Source organism: Rhinopithecus bieti, unplaced genomic scaffold (genome assembly GCF_001698545.2).
Source record: "Rhinopithecus bieti isolate Rb0 unplaced genomic scaffold, ASM169854v2 scaffold_22, whole genome shotgun sequence".
In the NCBI taxonomy this organism is placed as follows: Eukaryota; Metazoa; Chordata; class Mammalia; order Primates; family Cercopithecidae; genus Rhinopithecus; species Rhinopithecus bieti.
In genome coordinates, this window is record NW_016803136.1 from 1,507,493 (window position 1) to 1,526,073 (window position 18,581).

General features: G+C 51.3%; 2 protein-coding genes across 2 annotated transcripts in view; one reads left to right on the top strand and one right to left on the bottom strand.

Annotated features, from left to right (window-relative positions):
- Window positions 1-6,447, bottom strand: part of PRPF8 (pre-mRNA processing factor 8) — a 37,175-nt gene extending 30,728 nt beyond the window's left edge. The window contains exons 1-13 of the mRNA XM_017866447.1: window positions 6,350-6,447; window positions 6,040-6,150; window positions 5,117-5,285; window positions 3,993-4,157; window positions 3,686-3,904; window positions 3,344-3,556; window positions 2,802-2,927; window positions 2,599-2,704; window positions 1,485-1,675; window positions 1,173-1,292; window positions 900-1,089; window positions 626-745; window positions 382-516 (exon numbers count right to left, since the gene is read on the bottom strand). Coding sequence (XP_017721936.1) covers window positions 382-516; window positions 626-745; window positions 900-1,089; window positions 1,173-1,292; window positions 1,485-1,675; window positions 2,599-2,704; window positions 2,802-2,927; window positions 3,344-3,556; window positions 3,686-3,904; window positions 3,993-4,157; window positions 5,117-5,285; window positions 6,040-6,139 — 1,854 coding nt within the window. The 5' untranslated portion in view covers window positions 6,140-6,150; window positions 6,350-6,447. The remainder of the gene's footprint in view (window positions 1-381; window positions 517-625; window positions 746-899; window positions 1,090-1,172; window positions 1,293-1,484; window positions 1,676-2,598; window positions 2,705-2,801; window positions 2,928-3,343; window positions 3,557-3,685; window positions 3,905-3,992; window positions 4,158-5,116; window positions 5,286-6,039; window positions 6,151-6,349) is intronic.
- An 8,248-nt stretch (window positions 6,448-14,695) lies between these two features.
- TLCD2 (TLC domain containing 2) lies at window positions 14,696-18,080 on the top strand. The gene is made up of 4 exons (XM_017866647.1): window positions 14,696-15,188; window positions 15,365-15,447; window positions 15,683-15,765; window positions 17,205-18,080. Exons 1-4 carry the CDS (start codon window positions 15,013-15,015, stop codon window positions 17,655-17,657), a joined length of 795 nt encoding a protein of 264 aa, XP_017722136.1. The 5' UTR covers window positions 14,696-15,012; the 3' UTR covers window positions 17,658-18,080.
- The last annotated feature ends 501 nt before the right edge of the window (window positions 18,081-18,581 follow it).

The window sequence follows — 18,581 nt, forward strand, 5'->3', positions numbered from 1 at the left end:
AAACCCCGTATCTACTAAAATACAAAAAAACTAGCCGGGTGAGGTGAAGGGCGCCTGTAGTCCCAGCTACTCCGGAGGCTGAGGGAGGAGAATGGCGTAAACCCGGGAGGCGGAGCTTGCAGTGAGCTGAGATCCGGCCACTGCACTCCAGCCTGGGCAACAGAGCAAGACTCCGTCTCAAAAAAAAAAAAAAAAAAAATAGCTAGGTGTGGTGGCGGGCACCTGTAATCCCAGCTGCTCGGGAGGCTGAGGCAGGAGAATTGCTTGAACCCAGGAGGCAGAGGCTGCAATGAGCTGAGATCGTGCCATTGCACTCCAGCCTGAGCGACAAGAGTAAGACTCTGTTTCAAAGAAAGTAAGCCACTAGAGTCAGGGTCTCACCGTGTTGAAACGATAATAGATGAGATGCTTCAGGTCCTTGCACATACGAATCTGTCGCATCAGCTTGTATTTGTATCGATACATGCCCGTCAACTGCCCAACATGGGCAAATATATACTGCAATCCATCTGCCAGCTGCAAGACAATTGCCCTGTCAGACCTGGAACTTAAACCAGCTCCATGGTCAGCACAGGCTTCCTCCAGCCTCCTCACCCAGGCAGGGGTTGGGAATACCTAACCTCACCTGGAAGGCATCCACATTGCCCAGCCGATACTGCACGTGACTGTCCACCACCAGCTTAGTCAAACGCAGAACTTCCCGACACAGGTGGAAAGCATTCCCAAAACGCGATTTCTTTCTTTCCTGGAGAGGATGCAAAAACAAACAAACAAAAAAAACCAGAAAGAACATGAATGAGCAACGGACCCAACTGGATGTATGCCTTCATCAGCAGCCAGAGCAAAAACAGCTGTCCGTCCCTGACACCCAGGAGGCCCCTCGGGTCCAATGCAGGCACCTTGGTGGTGAGCGTTTTCACGGGCTTGAGGTTGAAGTTGTAGTCCAGGTGCAGGTAGTTGAGGTTTTTGCGGTGAATGAGGAGGTTGAGCATGTTATAGCCCTGGCGGCAAACCTGGAGCCCAACCTCCACCCAGTCCAGCTTTGTGGACTGAAAGAATTTGGTGGCTTTGAAGGAGCGGAACAGATACCTGAGGTGGGAACATGGAGAGTGAGAGTCAGCCTACTGGTATCTCTGGAACCCAAGTCTGCACAGGGCCCCGGGGCACCTCACCTCTTCTTCTGAGCCTTTGGAGGCCGGTGCTTCAGGGCATTCAGCACGTAGTACTTCAGCAGCTTCTGGTAGGAGACCCTCACTTTCACAGGCTGCCCGGCAGGACAGTGCTCCCGATACCTGGGAAAATAAGCCCACCAGAGTTCAGCCATCGCTTCTTCCAGCCACTCTGCTAAAGAAGGCAAGCCTTGGGTTGTCTGCCACTTTTATGGAAAAAAAAAAATTTTTAAGAAAGGCTACACGCCCACCTAGTTGGAGTCTTTTCCCCTGTATATCCACTATTGTTCCCCCTGCCCCAGGGAGAAACCTTACCAGTTCTTGACAAGCGGTATGTCCAGGGCCCGACGGGTGCGACCAGAGCGTAGGTTGAAGGGCCGTGGGGCCCAGAGCAGGGCAATGCCATTGGCTGTATTGTCTGTATAGAGGGGTGTGTCCTTCAGGAAGGGCTCCACAAACTCCGGGAGCTCAAATTCCTCATCATCATCCGGCAACGGTTCCTGGCTCTGAAAAAGGAATCCCTCTAAGGGTTTAGTTCCTGCTAAACTAGGCACAGACTTAAGAGGGACATTATGTGGGGCCAAGCACAAAGCCTGTATCTGCCATGGAAACTGGACTGTCTGACAGAAGCAGCCCTGAAGTGCCAACGCAAAGGAAAGCAAGGGAGCAAACAACAAGACAGGGCCACCAGGAAAGCAGGTGTCACTTCTCACACCCCAACTGGCTCACCAACAGAAAGCCTCCCAACGGAGCCCCAACACCACAGCAGCCAACACTGCAATCACCTCCACCCAAGCTCCAAACACTGGGCTTGGACACAACGGAACACAAATGAACATGGAAAACATCATGGTGAGCTTAAGAAGCCAGTCACTGAAGACTACACAGTGTATGATTCTCTTTCATTCTATCATATGAAATGTGCAGAACAGGCAAATCTACAGACAGCAAGTAGATTAGTGGTTGCGTAAGAAAGTTGGGGAGAAATGGAGAGTAACTGCTAAGGGTTTCTTTTTCAAGTAATGAAAATATTCTCAAATTGCATGTCATGACAGTTGGGACAACTCTGAGAATAAACTAAAAACCACCAAATTACACACTTTAAATGGGTAACTTGTACGGTATGTTAACTACATCTCAATATAAAGACTAAAACAAACAAATATAATAGAGACAAACCAGGACAGATTATCTAGAGCACCCAACAGGAGAACCATAAAGTCCAGAAGGATAATCACAGAAACTAGGATTATACCAATGACACGTTTTAAGGCAAATGCTAAATTCTCAAATTCGCTTATAGCTCAAGAGGAATACTTAGCAAGATGGAAAACATGTCTCCCTCCACTTCAGTGTTCAGTAGCATTTCAGTCAACCTCAGGCATTTCTCCTAGAATTGCTGAGGGAAAGTGTCCCTTCCCTTCCTCACCTTGACCGAGTGCCTGTGGGAGATTGGGTTGATCAAAGGGTCAAAGTAGAAAGCTGGCAAATCAGGATCCTCAGTTTTGATGAATACAACGTTGGGAGTATGGTACCTAAAACGAAAGGAAGAGTCAGCCAAAGTTTTCCCGCCCTGGCCCAACCTAAACACCAACCTTCTCCTTTCCAACTGTTGTGTTCCAGGTCTCTTACCAGGTGAGGTGGACATGGTGTGGAAGATTGTTGTACAAGTAAGGAAAAGCAATCTTGTATTCAGTGCGGATAGGCTGCCGGATGATAATCTTGTTAATATCATTAAATTCATTCCAGTCTTCATCCCTAGGGTACAATATCAAGAGTAAGCAGACTTTTTTTTTTTTGAGACAGGGTCTCATTCTATCATCCAAGCTGGAATGCAATGGCATGATCATGGTTCACTGCAGCTGCAACCTCCTGGGCTCAGACAATCCTCCCACAGCTCAGCCTCCCAAGTAACTGAGACTACAGGAAGCTGCGAGTGCCATAACACCCAGCAAAATTTTGGTAAAGACAGGGCTCTGCCATGTTGCCCAGGCTGGACTCAAACTTCTGGGCTTAAGCAATCCTCCTGCCTCAGCTTCCCAATGTGCTGGGATTACAGCGTGAGCCACTGCACCTGGCGCAGACTAATTTGGAAGTTATATCAGGACTTTAAGGATCAAGATTACATTTTATCCAACTCAAAATGTCTAAAATCCCTAATCTCTCCAACTCACTGTAGGTTGATGTCTCGAACAAGAGGTTCAAATTTGGGGCCTCCAGGAATGGCCATATTGAGTGCCTTGGATGTAAAGAAGGCCTTCAAATCAAACAGGTAGAAGTAGTTGTCATCCACCAAGTCTGTCAGGAGCTGATTAGCCAGGCGGTAGAGAGTCGACATCATAGGTAGTGTGAACTGCCAGCGCTGGTAAGTGGAGCCATTTACATACCTAGGGTAAAAAATGAAAGGCCCACCTCAAGTAAGCAGCTAGACAAACCATACCACCTACTGATCTCCCAGGACTCCCTCTGGGTTTCTGGAACTCCTCCCAGGAGTAGTATCTCCATCTATCACTCACTTCCTGCTGTCCCTCAATGGCTGGTGGTCATAGAACCAGTCCAACACAGGGGCGTCCTCCTCAGGGTCCAGCTCTAGCTGAATGGCCTCCAGTGGCTCAACATCTAGGATGTTGTCAGCATAGTCCAAGGGCGGCTCCTCATCATCAAAAGGGGGAAAACGCATCCTCTTGAAATGCCTCCTATCTCTTTTTTCTCGGCGCATCATAATCCACATTGACCTGGAAGGCAAGAACATCATACAACCATTTCTACCCACTGCCCCCCAATCACCACCACCACCGCCCACCATATTTCAGCCTTTCTCACCCCCACTGGGAGATGTAGACAGGTTCAATAACCCAGGGAATCTCATTGACGAAGGAAATGGCTCCAGTGATGTGGTACAGCACAGGCACATCCCGAATCTGCTCCCAAGGCATAGGCATGTTCTCCAGGAGTTTGAGGACTGCGTGGGGCATGTACTTGAGGGCACTGGCACATTAGAAAAAGAGAAGGCTATTAGAAATGACGAGGTGTTCTGCTACCTGTCCCATGCAGAGAAGCCACACGCTCATGATCCACAGTAAATCCTACCTTACAATCCAAACTCCCAGACGTAGCCCATAGGCCCTTCCTAACCAGAAACCCTGCCTCTCCCTCTCCAACTTCACCTTGCACCACTCTTCTTAAATGTCATAGTCCCACAATGCTGGTATCAGCTCCTCTAAATCAACGGCTATCCCTCTGGAGACAGCTTTGCGGCTGTCTCACATCCTATTCCCTCAGTATCTTCTCATAAATCATAATAAAGTATTCACCATACTTCACTATCACCAGTTGTCTCATGTCTGTCATGCCACTAGACTGCACACTGCAGAAAGGCGGAGATTGTTACCCTCTGCTCGCTACTATACCCCTAGCAGCCAGCACAGTTCTCAAACTATTTTTTGAAATAAACAAAACTTCCAGTTCATTACACGGCAAACATTTTTGTGTCCAAATAGAACAGGAATCTGCTAAGACATCTGTACCTGTACCCACCCAGTTTACAGCCACAGAAAAACAGCAGTAGGGATACCTCTGAAATTAAATACCCTAAACACAGAATTCAGGTCCCTGAGGAGTGACAGGCTGCCACTATGCACAGTATCCCACTCTGGGCTTCAACCAGCTCAATGACAGGGACATCTTATAATAGCATCAACGGGACAAATTAAAGTCCCAGTCACAGATCAGGAACAGAAGGGAAACAGACTGCATAAGTGGAAGATGTAGAAATTATCAGAGACTCCTACTGGTTTTCCCCTTTCTCTTATATCCACCAAGATGAGCTGTCAAAGCAGCGTCCTGTTCCAAAATGACAGAGCATCTATCCAAGACTGTGGGACAGGGAAAAGGGAAAAGGGAAAAGGGCCAAATTCCAAATGAAATTATTTCAGGATGTTCCTTACCCCAAGTAAACCCTTTTGTCATGGCGGAACTTTCTGTTGGTCATGTCTCCATGGTCTCGAATGATCTTCCTGACATGTTCCGGGGGCATGTCTTCCTTCTGGGCATCCACAAACCCAAACTTCCGCTTTTCTGCATAGCGCTTCGCCTGCAATTGCTGCCATTTTCGAGCTACAAAGGCACCTCAGTTTAAAAGACTGCACACCTTCAGCCTAATCCTCTTCACCTCTTGCCCTAGAGTAAGCTCCTGTCAGTGAGTGTGACAGAGGAGCAGGCATCCAGCAGGAAGAAGCACTCCTTGCCAATTCCCTTACCATTTTACTCTATTTTTCCCTTCATCACATTTATCACTACTTGACTTTTTTTTTTTTGAGACGTTGTTTCGCTCTGTCACCCAGGTTGGAGTGCAATGGTGCGATCTCAGCTCACTGCAACTTCTGCCTCCCGGGTTCAAGCCATTCTCCCGCCTCAACCTCCCCAGTAGCTGGGGTTATAGACAGGTGCCACCACACACGACTAATTTTTGTATTTTTAGTAGAGACGGGGTTTCACCATGTTGGCCAGGCTGGTCTGGAACTCCCGACCTCAGGTGATCCGCCCGCCTGGATCTCCCAAAGTGCTGGGATCACAGGCGTGAACCACTGCGCCCGGCCTGACGTTTTTATTACAGATCCTCAAGGTTTTGTTACCATCTATCTCTCCCGCTGTAATTTAAACCCCGTAAGGATAGGAATTTTGCCCCCATCGCTACTGGATCAGCGCTTGCGGATAACACGCGCTTAAAATGACTTGATAAAAAGTTAAATGGGGCTAACAAGGGAATTGTCACCTCAGGAGCGGCCCAAACGGGGAGGGTCCCCAGCCACCTGCGCGCGCGAACACCCGCCCAGCCTCCGGCCCGCGCGCCGCTCCACACTCGACTCACCTTTCTCCTGCAGCTTCTCCTCCGACATGTAGTCCGGTAGTGGGGCTAGAGGGCCGGGCACCGGGTTACCCGGCCCTCGGTAAGGAAATACTCCGGCCATACCCGGAGAATCTGGACAGCGGCGGGACAGAAAAATTCACTAACCACAGGCCCGGGCCCACAAGAAGCGCAGCAGAAAGGCGTCCGGGGACCCCGGCCTGCAATCCCGCCACACTGAGTGCATCCAGCCGCGCCCGGCCTAACCCCTTCAGTCACTCAGCCTGACCCGACCACGCCTCCCGCAGCCCGGCCTTAAACGCCTGCCACGCACCCCACAGGCCCTCACACAGGAGGCCGCTTTCTCCGCAGCGCAATGGCGGCCAGTCTGCGTCCGCTCCGCGTTCCCAGCGCCGGAAAGTGCGCAACCAGAGTTCAGCAGTTTATCCAATCGGCTCAGAGGTGCTCAGATGGATTGGTAAAGTGGCCAATTAGAGTGGCACACTGCGCTGAGGAGGCGGGCCCACAGGCGGAAAGGCTTTGAATACAAGGGGGTGTGGTCGGGGAAGCCCCGCCTCCCACGTTTCCGAGGCTGTTTCTGGGGCCCACGACAGACCTCAGCGTGCGATAGGCTCCCGGCGTCGCCCTGCAAGAGACCGAAGTCTGGAGGCTTTTAATAAATTTGCCAAGATTGCGCGTTGTACGATGTCTGTGGTCATCAATGTATACGTGCAATGCAGTACTAGCTCCAGGACAGTCATTTGTTCGTGCATTCATTCATTTAACCATCCTTTATTGAGTGCCCACTGTCTACCGAGGACGAGGGATAAAGCAGGAAAAAAAGCAACCAGTAGAGTTCACAGGGAAGCAGAAAGGCAGACAAGAATCAAGACCTTGGCGGGGGGCGGTAGCTCACGCCTGGAATCGCAGCCCTTTGGGAGGCCGAGGCAGGCGGATCGCTTAAGGCCAGGAGTCCAAGGCCAGCCTGGCCAACATGGTGAAACCCCCTCTCTACTAAAAATACAAAAATTAGCTGGGCGTGTTGGCACGCACCTGTAGTCCCAGCTGCTGGGAGGCTGAGGCAGGAGAATCGCTTGAACCCAGGAGGCAGAGGTTGCAGTGAGCCGAGATCATGCCATTGCACTCCAGCCTGGGTTACAGAGCGAGACTCTTGTCTCAAAAAAAAAAAAAAAAAGTCTGAAATTCCCATCAAGTTTATTGTGGAGGATGCAGAGGAATTGTAACCCATACAGCCCCTCAATCTAGTTGAGAATTTACAAATCAAAGTGAAATAATTAGTTTTGTTTTGTTTTGTTTTGAGACGGAGTCTCGCTCTGTCGCCCAGGCTGGAGTGCAGTTGCCGGATCTCATCTCACTGCAAGCTCCGCCTCCCGGGTTTACGCCATTCTCCTGCCTCAGCCTCCCGAGTAGCTGGGACTACAGGCGCCCGCCACCTCGCCCGGCTAGATTTTGTATTTTTTAGTAGAGACGGGGTTTCACCGTGTTAGCCAGGATGGTCTTGAGCTCCTGCCTCGTGATCCGCCCGTCTCGGCCTCCCAAAGTGCTGGGATTACAGGCTTGAGCCACCGCACCCGGCCTTCAAAGTGAAATAATTAGAAAAAAAATGCAAAGGATGTCAATGTGCTTTCAGAACGGTAAAAATTTAAAAACAATTCCTTTTGTTTTTTTTGAGACAAGGTCTCACTCTCTTGCCCAGACTGGAGTGCAATGGCGCAATCTCAGTTCACCACAACCTTCACCTCCCAGGCTCAAGCGATTCCCCTGCCTCAGCCTCCAGAGTAGCTGGATTACAGGCAGGTGCCACTACTGCCAGCTAATTTTTGTATTTTTAGTAGAGACAGCGTTTCACTATATTGGCCAGGCTGGTCTCAAACTCCTGACCTCACGAAATCCTTCTGCCTTGGCCCTCCCAAAGTGCCAGGATTACAGGCATGAGCCACCATGCCCGGCCTAAAAACTATTTTTAATGCAATGGGGAGTTTGGGCAAGGGCTGGCTAAGTGACTTATCCAGGCATACATACTCAGCTAGTCTGTAGCACAGCCAGAATCAGAATCGAGGTATTTGGTTTGGTTCAGGGCGCTTTCCTATACACTATATTGCCTCTTTCTTTATAGACAGGCCACAGAATGGAGAAATTTCAAGGTAGAAAGGTAGCAGTCGGCTGACGACTAAACATCCATCAAGTCAGATACATTGCCTCTGGAGTGATATTTGTAAGTCAGGGTGTTTCCGTTTGAAAGGCAGACTTCTATTTGTCAAGTATTGATTTCTGCACTCTTCAGGAATGCAGTAATTGTGGAGGGCAGAGGTTCATTTCAGCTTTCCTCTGTAGACATGAACATCACTTAGCTTGGTACTGTGGAACATATTCTGCTTTTTTTTTTTTTGAGACGAAATCTCACTCTGTCGCCCAGGCTGGAGTGCAGTGGCATGATCACGGCTCTCTGCTACCTCCACCTCCAGGGTTCAAGTAATTCTTCTGCCTCAGCCTCCTGAGTAGCTGGGATTGCAGGCACGTGCCAACATGCCCAGCTAATTTACTGTATTTTTAGTAGAGATGGGGTTTTACCGTGTTAGCCAGGATGGTCTCCATCCCCTGACCTCATGATCTGCCCAGCTCGGCCTCCCAGTGCTGGGATGACAGGCGTGAGCCACTGCGCCCGGTTGGCAGTAAATACTTTCTTTGGCTGAAGCCTTGCCCCTCACTCTGGCCTGCCAATCTGTGCCCTTAAGAGGACTCCCTCATCTCCCAAACCTTCACTGGTTGGCATTGCTAATCCTGGGGCCTGAGAGGCTGGCACAGAAGCTCTCTCTGCCCCAGATCCCAGGTCAGGGCACTGCTAGAAGAGGATAGAGAAGCCTGCAGCACTGGAGTACCACAAATTCCTGCTGCACTGACGCAGGCCAGTCCTGCTACCTATTCACTTGCTCCCCTTAGCAGCTCGTCCCAACATTGTTTTCTTCAAACTCCTGCCCTTCCTTCCCCCAACCCCAACTGTGTGGAATCCAAGTATTTCCACCTTAACAGCAAACAGGAGTCGGGTGCTGGGGAGATGGAGGAGATGGGGGAGGGAAACAGGGGAACCGACTAGGGCCGCTGCAGTAGTATTTCATTGAAATATATTGAATCTAAAAATTCATATGAGGTCGGCTGCAGTGGGTTCACGCCATTCTCCTGCCTCAGCCTCCCGAGTAGCTGGGATTACAGGTGTCTGCCACCACGCCCGTCTAATTTTTTGTATTTTTAGTAGAGACGGGGTTTCAGTGTGTTAGCCAGGATGGTCTCAATCTCCTGACCTTGCAATCCGCCCACCTTGGCCTCCTAAAGTGCTGGGATTACAGGCATGAGCCACCACGCCCGGCCTCCTGTCTCTATTTTTAAAAAAATTTATCTGAGGGTAGTGATGCGTGTCTGTAATCCCACCTACTCAGGAGGCTAAGGCAGGAGGATCGCCTGAGCCCAAGAGCCAGGAGTTGGGGGCTGCAGTGAGCTATGATTGCACCACTGTACTCCAGCCTGGGTGACAGGGTGAGACCCTGTCTCAAAAAATATAAATAAAAGATAAGATGAATCTCTGTTGTGTGAGGTTAAATGGGATAATGTATAAAAGGTGCCTGATGGCCAGGTGTGGTGGCTCACACCTGTAATCCCAGCACTTTGTGAGGCCAAATAAGGTGGATCACGAGGTCAGGAGTTCGAGACCAGCCTGGTCAATATGGTGAAACCCCGTCTCTACTGAAAACACAAAAAATTAGCCGGGCATGGCTGGGCACAGTGGTTCACGCTGTAATTCCAATACTTTGGGAGGCTGAGGTGGGTGGATCACGAGGTCAGGAGATCGAGACCATCCTGTTTAACACAGTGAAACCCCATCTCTACTAAAAATACAAAAAATTAGCTGGGCGTGGTGGCGGTCACCTGTAGTCCCAGCTACTTGGGAAGGTGAGGCTGGAGAATGGTGTGAACCCGGGAGGCGGAGCTTGCAGTGAGCTGAGATTGTGCCACTGCACTCCAGCCTGGGTGACAGAGCAAGACTCCTCTCAAAAAAAAAAAAAAAAAAAAAAAAAAAAAAACAAATTAGCTGGGCGTGGTGGTGGGTGCCTATAATCCCAGCTACTTGGGAGACTGAGGTAGGAGAACCGCTTGAAACCATAAGGCAGAGGTTGCAGTGAGCTGAGATTGTGCCACTGCACTTCAGCCTGAGGGACAAGATATGAGACTCCGTCTCATAAATAAATAAATAAATAAATAAATCGTGCCTGACATGGGGAAGGGGCACAACAAATGTTCAGCCAGGGATGCTCCTAAATAAACGTTTCATTTCAACACAAGAGCTCCTCTCTAAAGAGTAACTTCCCGTATGTAGCTTCTTGCAAAATGAGGACTTCTAATTTTCAGCCCAACAAAATCCAGATTTTATGTGATAAAGTTTTGGCAGTTCAGTAATGAAGTTTTCTGTTTAATTTTCTTGTTGACTCAGGATTAATTTGGCTACAAGATTCTTTTGGTTTCAACCTTTGGCACCGAAAATCATTCTAAACTCTCTGAATCCGACTGGATGTAATGGCTCATGCCTGTAATCCCAGCATTTTGGGAGGCCAAGGTGGGCGGATCACTTGAGGTCAGCAGTTCAAGACCAGCCTGGCCAACACAGTGAAACCCTGTCTCTACCAAAAATACAAAACTTAGCCAGGTGTGGTGGCACATGCCTGTAGTCCCAGCTACTCGGGAGGCTGAGGCAGGAGCACCTCTTGAACTTGGGAGGTGGAGGCTGCACCGAGCTGAGATCGACCCACCGCACTCTACCCTGGGCGAAAGAGTGAGAGCTTGTCTCAAAAAAAAAAACAAAAAAAAAAACAGCCAGATGCAGTGGCTCACACCTATAATCCCAGCACTTTGGGAGGCTGAGGAGGGCAGATCACAAGGTCAGGAAATCAAGACCGTCCTGGCTAACACGGTGAAACCCATCTCTACTAAAAACACAAAAAATTAGCTGGGTGTGGTGGCAGGCGCCTGTAGTCTCAGCTACTCGGGAGGCTGAGGCAGGAGAATGATGTGAACCTGGGAGGCGGAGGTTGCAGTGAGCCGAGATTGCGCCACTGCACCCCAGCCTGGGCGACAGAGGGAGACTCCGTCTCAAAAAAACAAAACAAAACAAAAACAAAAACAAAAAAACCACAACAACAAAAAACACCTGTCTGAATCCATTCTCTTGCTCTAAGTCCATTCTACTGAATACATTGTGTTTGCTTATTTATTTTATTTATGTATTTATTTATGTTTTAGAGAAAGAGTCTTGTTCTGTTACCCAGGCTGGAATGCAGTGGCCTGATTATGGCTTACTGCAGCCTTGACCACCTGGGTTCAAGTGATCATATCACTTCAGCCTCCAAAATAGCTGGAACTATAGGCTTGTGCTACCACACCTGGCTAATTTTAAAAGAAATTTTGTAAAGATGAGGTTTTGCTATGTTACCCAGGCCAGTCTTGAACTCCTGGGCCCAACCTCAGCCTCCCTGGAATTAGAGGAATGAACCACCTCGCCTGACCCTGGATTTGCTTTTTTTTTTTTTTTCGAGACAGAGTCTTGCTCTGTTGCCCAGGCTAGAGTGCAGTGGCATGATCTCGGCTCACTGTAACCTCCACCTTCTGAGCTCAAATGATTCTCCTGCCTCAGCCTCCCAAGTAGCTGGCATTACAGGCGCCTGCCACCATGCCCAGCTAATTTTTGTATTTTTAGTAGAGATGGGGTTTTGCCATGTTGGCCAGGCTGGTCTCGAACTCCTGACCTCAAGTGATCCGCTAGCCTCAGCCTCCCACAGTACTGGGATTACAGGCATGAGCCACTGAGCCCAGCCAGGATTTGCTTTTTGATTGTAGAGGGTATCAGGACACGTCAGAGTGGAAACCTTCCCAAGGCAAAGCCTCCACAATCTAGCATTGAATTGTAAATCAGGACACCATTGGAGCCAAAAAGTAACTCCAAGTAACAAGAGATTGATGCAATTAATGCAATTACTTGCACAGCAATTTATTAATTTATAATCAGGGTAGTGTTTCAAGGCCATAAAATATCAATGTATCCCATCCAGAAAAACCCCTTCCCTGTCCTGGAGGACAAAGAAATCATTAGCAAGTCGCTTGGTAGGCATGGAGTCTGTCTTGAGGACCATTTTCCTGGGCCACGGTGAGGTCTGACAAAGCACCATTCTGCTAGCCAGGCTCCTACCAAATGCAGCATCTGGCAACCTCTGCATTTTTTTTTTTTTTTTTTTTNCCTTCTGGATGTCAGGCAGTATAAACCTGCCCCCTCCAGCCCTGATCCATTCTCACCCAGCGGCTACAGGAAGCTGTCTTTTCGATTTGGTGGGAGGAGATGTGCAGGGAGCTGTATCTTATCCTCTGCTTGTGAAAAACTCAAGGATGTGGAGAAGAGTAGACTGTGGAACCCTGCCTTTCTGCAGCCAAGCTGAGTGGGACAGTGGTAGAGAGGAGGGGATAGACGCATAGGCTGCAACAAAGGTCACTCTGTTCCTGGACACTGCCTCCGTCCTTTCTTCTTCTTGCTTCACTGGCCACAGCGTCTCCCTCCAGCCCTCACATGTGCCTCTGCCATCTTCATCCATCATGGAGCAGAGGTGAGGAAAGGGAGCCTGGGAATGCGGAGACCAGTGAAGGACCAGGCCTGGAGAGCACAGGGTCCTACCTGGGCATCCAACAGAGGAGCCCGTAAAGGCCAGGAGCACCCCGAAAGGAGGGAGGACAGCCAGCCTCCATCGACGGCAAGCCTCCAGCCCTCTCCTCTGATCACCATTTCTCTCCAGGCTTTCTGCCTCCAAGATGTGGCACCATAGTGCAATGCCCTGTGGCTTCACCGCCCTACTTCCACCTCCGCCCAGCCTGTAATGTTTACGTAAGCAGCCTCAAGGACCAAGAGCCATCTGCGAAAGGACATACACAGGAAATTCATAAAAGAAATCGGAATGGATAAAACCATGAAAAAAATGTATGCTTCATTAGTAATTAAAGAAAGGCAAATAGAGCCGAAAGCATTTTTCCCTTAGCAAACCATAACAGAAAAAAATAAGACCCAATATTGGCAAAGAGACTACTGAAATGACATTGCCATACATTGCGCGTGGGAGTATACATCGTATACATCGGTGCAGGCTTCCTGGATGGCAGTTGGGTAATATGTGTCATGTAGCCTAAAAGCTCCACGTCCTTTGACCTATGAATTCTATCTTTGGGAATTTATCCTGAGAAAATAATTAAGGATTCAGTTAGTGATAAGATGTTCATCCCAGCTTTGCAATGGAGAAAAATGGGAAGCAATGGTTTGGTTGGGAATTCATTCCTTTTCTGCTGTAATGAAAGTTTGCAGTAGGGGATTTTGCTTAAGGAAATTATTGTATCTCCATCCAGATGGTGGGGTACTGCACAGACATTAAAAGTCATGTAAAAGAACATCTGACTGAAAGAAAAATACTCCTTGAATATTAAAAGGTTGTAAAAATAGTGCATGTTATGTGTTCTCAATTTTGTCTTTTAAAGTATGGGTGTATACTTGTATACATAGAGCAGATAAAAAAGACGGAAGGCATGCTAAAAAATGTTTAGTGGTTATCTTTGGATGGTGGAACAAAGTCACTGAAATTTTCATCTTTAGTTTTTCTGTAATTTCCAAATTTTCTACATTAATTGTGTATTACTTTCCTATAATAAATATAATTTAAGAGATTGGTGTTATTATTTAAACCTTGGGAGAAGTGGGGGTAGAAGAATGAAGGGAAGACCTCAGCTTTTTGGTGAGAAGGTTTGGTTGGGACGCCTCTTCGTTTATGAACTTAATTCTTTGAAGTAGCTGGAATCCTTCCTCTCAGCCTGCAGGAAACAGCTCTGAATTGCTGACTGTCTGCCAGATGAAGAGGTGTGGAGTGGAGTAAGGTGGAAGGAAAGCAGTGCAAACCTGGGGCTCTTCAGGTGGTGAGGGGCTGGGGGAGGCTTTTCCTTTTAAGGCTGGAGGGTTCTAGAATCCTAACAGCCCTGCTACTGAGAGCAGGACAGGTCTGTTTTTCTCTTCTGACTCTGTCCCAGCCTTGAAGGGACCCTGTGTTACCTTTCCTTGCCCTTGGATTGTTAGATACTCTACCCACCCAACAGGTACCAGGCCCTTGGAGAAGGGGGGCGGTTTTCAAGACCCGCGGCCAGCGATTCCCTTTTGCCTCGTCTTCCTAACGAGGCTCCTCTGTAGGACCAAAAACAATGCTGGGGGTCAGGGCGGGGCCCAGTGCGTCGCTTCTCCAACATGGGGGCTCCTGGGGGTTGTGGAGGCGGGGAGCAGAACTGCTGGAATTACAGGTTTTCTGGGATATGTTAAAGGCCTGGAAACCTCAGGAGGCAGAAGGGGTGGCTCCTAGAAAGTGGGGCGCCCCCTCCCCACCACGGACGCTGGGAGGGAAGTGGGCGCGGCGGCCAGACTTGGGCAGGCACGTGTGGGCTGCGCTGGCCTCTGCCTTCCAGGGTGTGGCGGTGGGTGGTGGTGACGCTCAGTAGGTGAAAGGCGCGGGAGCCCGGAGGAGGAGGTCAAGGTTCGTGGGCGGGGCGCGGGAGTGTCAGGTGAGGTTAGACTGCAGACCCAGGTCTGCAACTCCAGCGCTTCAGGACGCCTGGAGCTGGGGAGGGCCCCCGAGCTCCAGGGTCCGGAGCCCCCGAACCGCTCCCCTGGCTGGGGCGGGACGCGATCGGTGGCCAAGGCTCCGGGGGTGGTGGCCCCGCGGCTGCTCCAATCACCGCGCAGCCGAGGGACGGGGCGTGGACCAGCGGGGAAAAGTTCCTGCAGATCTTGAAGGCGGGGCGGGGAGGGGAGCCGGGGGCCTAGCCCTGCAGGGAAGCGGGTTCCAGTCCCGGCCAAGAGCGCGGCCACCGAGCGGACAGACCTGGACCCCCCGCCCCCCCAACCGCCGCCGGGCCATGGCGCCCCCGGGGCTCCTGGTGGCCGGCGCCTCCTTCCTCGCGTTCCGAGGGCTGCACTGGAGTCTGCGGCGGCTGCCCACGCCGGAATGGGCCGCTCGGGACCGCTGGCGGTGGCGGAACCTCTGCGTCTCCCTGGCGCACAGCCTGCTCTCGGGGGCCGGGGCGCTGCTCGGGTGCGGGCTTGGGGGTTCGAGGCGCACCGGGCGAGGGCGAGGGGTGGGAGGCTGAGGCCGGGAGACCCGCCGGGCGTCTCCAGAGCTGAGACTGGGGTGGGGGCGCGCACAGAGAGAGCGGGGTCAGTGCCTGGAGAGGCTAACCATGCCCCTCCCTTCCCCCTCCATACCCCCAGCCTGTCACTGTACCCTCAGATGGCCGCCGACCCCATCCATGGCCACCCGCGCTGGGCCCTGGTGCTGGTGGCTGTGTCTGTGGGTAAGTCTGCAGGGAAGGCTGGGCCGGTGGGGCGACGGGGGTGCGGGGTGCAGCTTCTGCTGTCCTTCGAGGTCCATTCCCCTCCCCCATGGGGGTTAAACGTTCCTGAAGCTTTTACCAAGGGAAACCTAAGAACTGGGAGAGGGGCGGGGCGGGGCGGGGAGGGGGGAGCTGGAAATCCTCTCTAAGCTGCCCAGGCTCTGGAGCAGCCTAACCCCCACCCCCATGCCCACAGGTTACTTCCTGGCAGACGGAGCTGACCTGCTGTGGAACCAGACCTTAGGCAAGACCTGGGATCTTCTCTGTCATCATTTGGTGGTGAGACTCTGAGGGGAGAAGCCAGACAGGAGGGGAGGAGGGGAGCCCTGTCCAGCCTGAGCTTCCCAGTCTCTCCTCATTCTTCTTTTTTTTGAGACGGAGTCTCACTCTGTCCCCCAATTTGGAGTCCAGTGGTTCGGCCTCGGCTCACTGCAACCTTCGCCTCCTGGGTTCAAGCAATTCTCCTCCCTCAGCCTCCCACGTAGCTGGGATTACAGGCACCCACCACCACACCCAAGTAATTTTTATATTTTTAGTAAAGATAGGGTTTCTCTCTGTTGACCAGGCTGGTGTCGAAATTCTGACCTCAGATGATCCGCCCACTTCGGCCTCCCAAAGTGATGGGGTTACAGGCGTGAGTCACCGCGCCCTGCCCTCTCTTCATTTTTCTGTCCTATCATTTCCCACAGAGTCTCTGCCCCCAGCTGGTGCTTGGCTCCCCAGTCTTAGGCTGAGTTAGGGGGAGGAGGTGGCTGCTGGCCAGAGCTGGGGAGTCCAGACACCCACCATCCAAGGGCACCCACCATGCCAGGACACCCACCATGCCAGGGTACCCACCATACAAGGGCACCCACCATGCCAGGGCACCCACAATCCAAGGGCACCCACCATGCCAGGACACCCACATGCCAGGGTACCCACCATCTAAGGGCACCCACCATGCCAGGACACCTACCATGCCAGGGCACCCACCATCCAAGGGCACCCACCATGCCAGGACATCCACCATGCCAGGGCACCCACCATGTGAGCCTAAGGAGTTCGGGTCCCCCCACAGGTGTGCAGTTGATCACAGAAATGTGGAATATGGAGCTTTTCTGAGAAGGGGTGCCCTAGAATAGGGTGTGGGTATGCGGTAGGAAAGCCCTAGGCCAGGTGTGGTGGCTCACGCCTTTAATCCCAGAACTTTGGGGGGCCGAGGCAGGTAGATCACGAGGTCAGGAGATCGAGACCATCCTGACTAATACAGTGAAACCCTGTCTCTACTAAAATACAAAATTAGCTGGGTGTGGTGGTGCATGCCTGTAGTCCCAGCTACTTGGGAAGCTGAGGCAGGAGAACCTCTTGTACCAGGGAAGTGGAGGTTGCAGTGAGCCAAGATCACGCCACTGCACTCCAGCCTGGTGACAGCATGAGACTCTGTCTCAAAAAAAAAAAAAAAAAAAGAAAGAAAGAAAGAAAGAAAAAAAAGCCCAGGAATGGGAAGTTAAAGGGGTGTTAGGGGATGAGATAGCCCCTCCCTGGGCCAATCCTGGCTTCATCTATGGAAGGGTTGTTTCAGCGCTGCTCAGGGCCCCAGGATAAAGGTAAAAGCATAAAGGTCAGGTGTTTGGGGAGTCCCACAGAATGCGTGGAAGTCTCTCTTAAGGCCTGGGTTATTGGGACATGATGGCTGGCAGGTCATGGGGGGTCCTCTGACCTGTGACCCTGGCTCCCAGGTGGTGAGCTGCCTCAGCACCGCTGTTCTGTCTGGCCGCTACGTGGGCTTCTCCATGGTGTCTCTGCTCCTGGAGTTGAACTCTGCCTGCTTGCACCTGCGGAAGCTGCTGTTGCTCTCTCGCCAGGCCCCATCCCTGGCCTTCAGTGTGACCAGCTGGGCTTCCTTGGCCACCCTGGCCCTCTTCCGCCTGGTCCCGCTAGCGTGGATGAGTCTGTGGCTATTCCGGCAGCGCCACCAGGTTCCTCTTGCTCTGGTCACCCTGGGTGGAATTGGGCTGGTGACTGTGGGCGTCATGAGCATCATATTGGGGATCCGCATTCTGGTCAATGATGTCCTGCAGTCTCGACCCCATCCACCCAGCCCCAGGCATGAGAAAACCAGGGGGACCAGGACACGTCGTGACGATGGACCTGTCACCAGGTACAATTCCACTCTCAGCCTGAAAGACTAGAGAGAAGCCATGGGTCCCTCGCTGGGGGAGGTGGGGCCAGGACAAGGAGATGAGGGTCTTCCATGCACAGTCCCCCATCGGGGTGAGGGCCAGACTGGCTCATCAGCATCTCAGTCAGTGTCTCTTCCAGCTAACTCATATCCCTTCCCCTTGCTAGGATCTAAGAAGAAATGCTGATGTTGGACGGGTGGGAACCTGGGTTTCTGTTCACTGAAATCCGTCATCAGATGAGTGCCCTTTCCAGCAAATAAACTCAGGAAGTACAGCCAGATCTATCAGTAAAGGGTGGCAGGAGGCATGCAGCTGGAAGAAACTGCCAGTGGAGACAGAAGCTCTTTGCTTTAACCCAGGGACATATCAGGGAGGATGAAGTCCCACTAGGATCAGAGAGATCTGGTATGGGGTGAGTAGGGACAGAGAAAAGAGATCTCACCTATAACCAAATTCTGGCAGGGGGAGGAAGGTAGAGGAGTTGCTATCTGTACCAGCAGAGATGGACGTGATAGTTGCCAAGAGACAGAACCTGGGCCACAGCAAATGCTGCTGATACTTCTGGTTCTCAAAGCCACACTCCTGTTTTTCTTTCTTTCTTTTTTTTTTTTTTTTTTATGAGATAGAATCTCACTCTGTCACCCAGGCTGGAGTGTAGTGGCACGATTCCAGCTCACTGCAACCTCAGCCTCCTGGGTTCAAGTGATTCTCCTACTTAGTCCCAAGTAGCTGGGACTACAGGCATGTACCACCAAGCCCAACTAATTTTTGTATTTTTTGGTGGAGAGGGTTCACCATGTTGCCCAGGCTGGTCTTGAACTCCTGACCTCAAGTGATCCACCCGCCTTGGCCTCCCAGAGGGCTGGGATTATAGATGTGAGCCACTGGCCGGGCGCAGTGGCTCAAGCCTGTAATCCCAGCACTTTGGGAGGC

What these genes read in the sequence shown, in the direction of transcription:
- TLCD2 (XM_017866647.1), top strand. Translation starts at nt 15,013, where the DNA reads ATGGCGCCCCCGGGGCTCCTGGTGGCCGGCGCCTCCTTCCTCGCGTTC. An exon ending in GGGGCCGGGGCGCTGCTCGG is followed by an intron (nt 15,189 to 15,364) that starts GTGCGGGCTTGG and finishes CCATACCCCCAG; the next exon opens with CCTGTCACTGTACCCTCAGA. An exon ending in GCTGGTGGCTGTGTCTGTGG is followed by an intron (nt 15,448 to 15,682) that starts GTAAGTCTGCAG and finishes CCATGCCCACAG; the next exon opens with GTTACTTCCTGGCAGACGGA.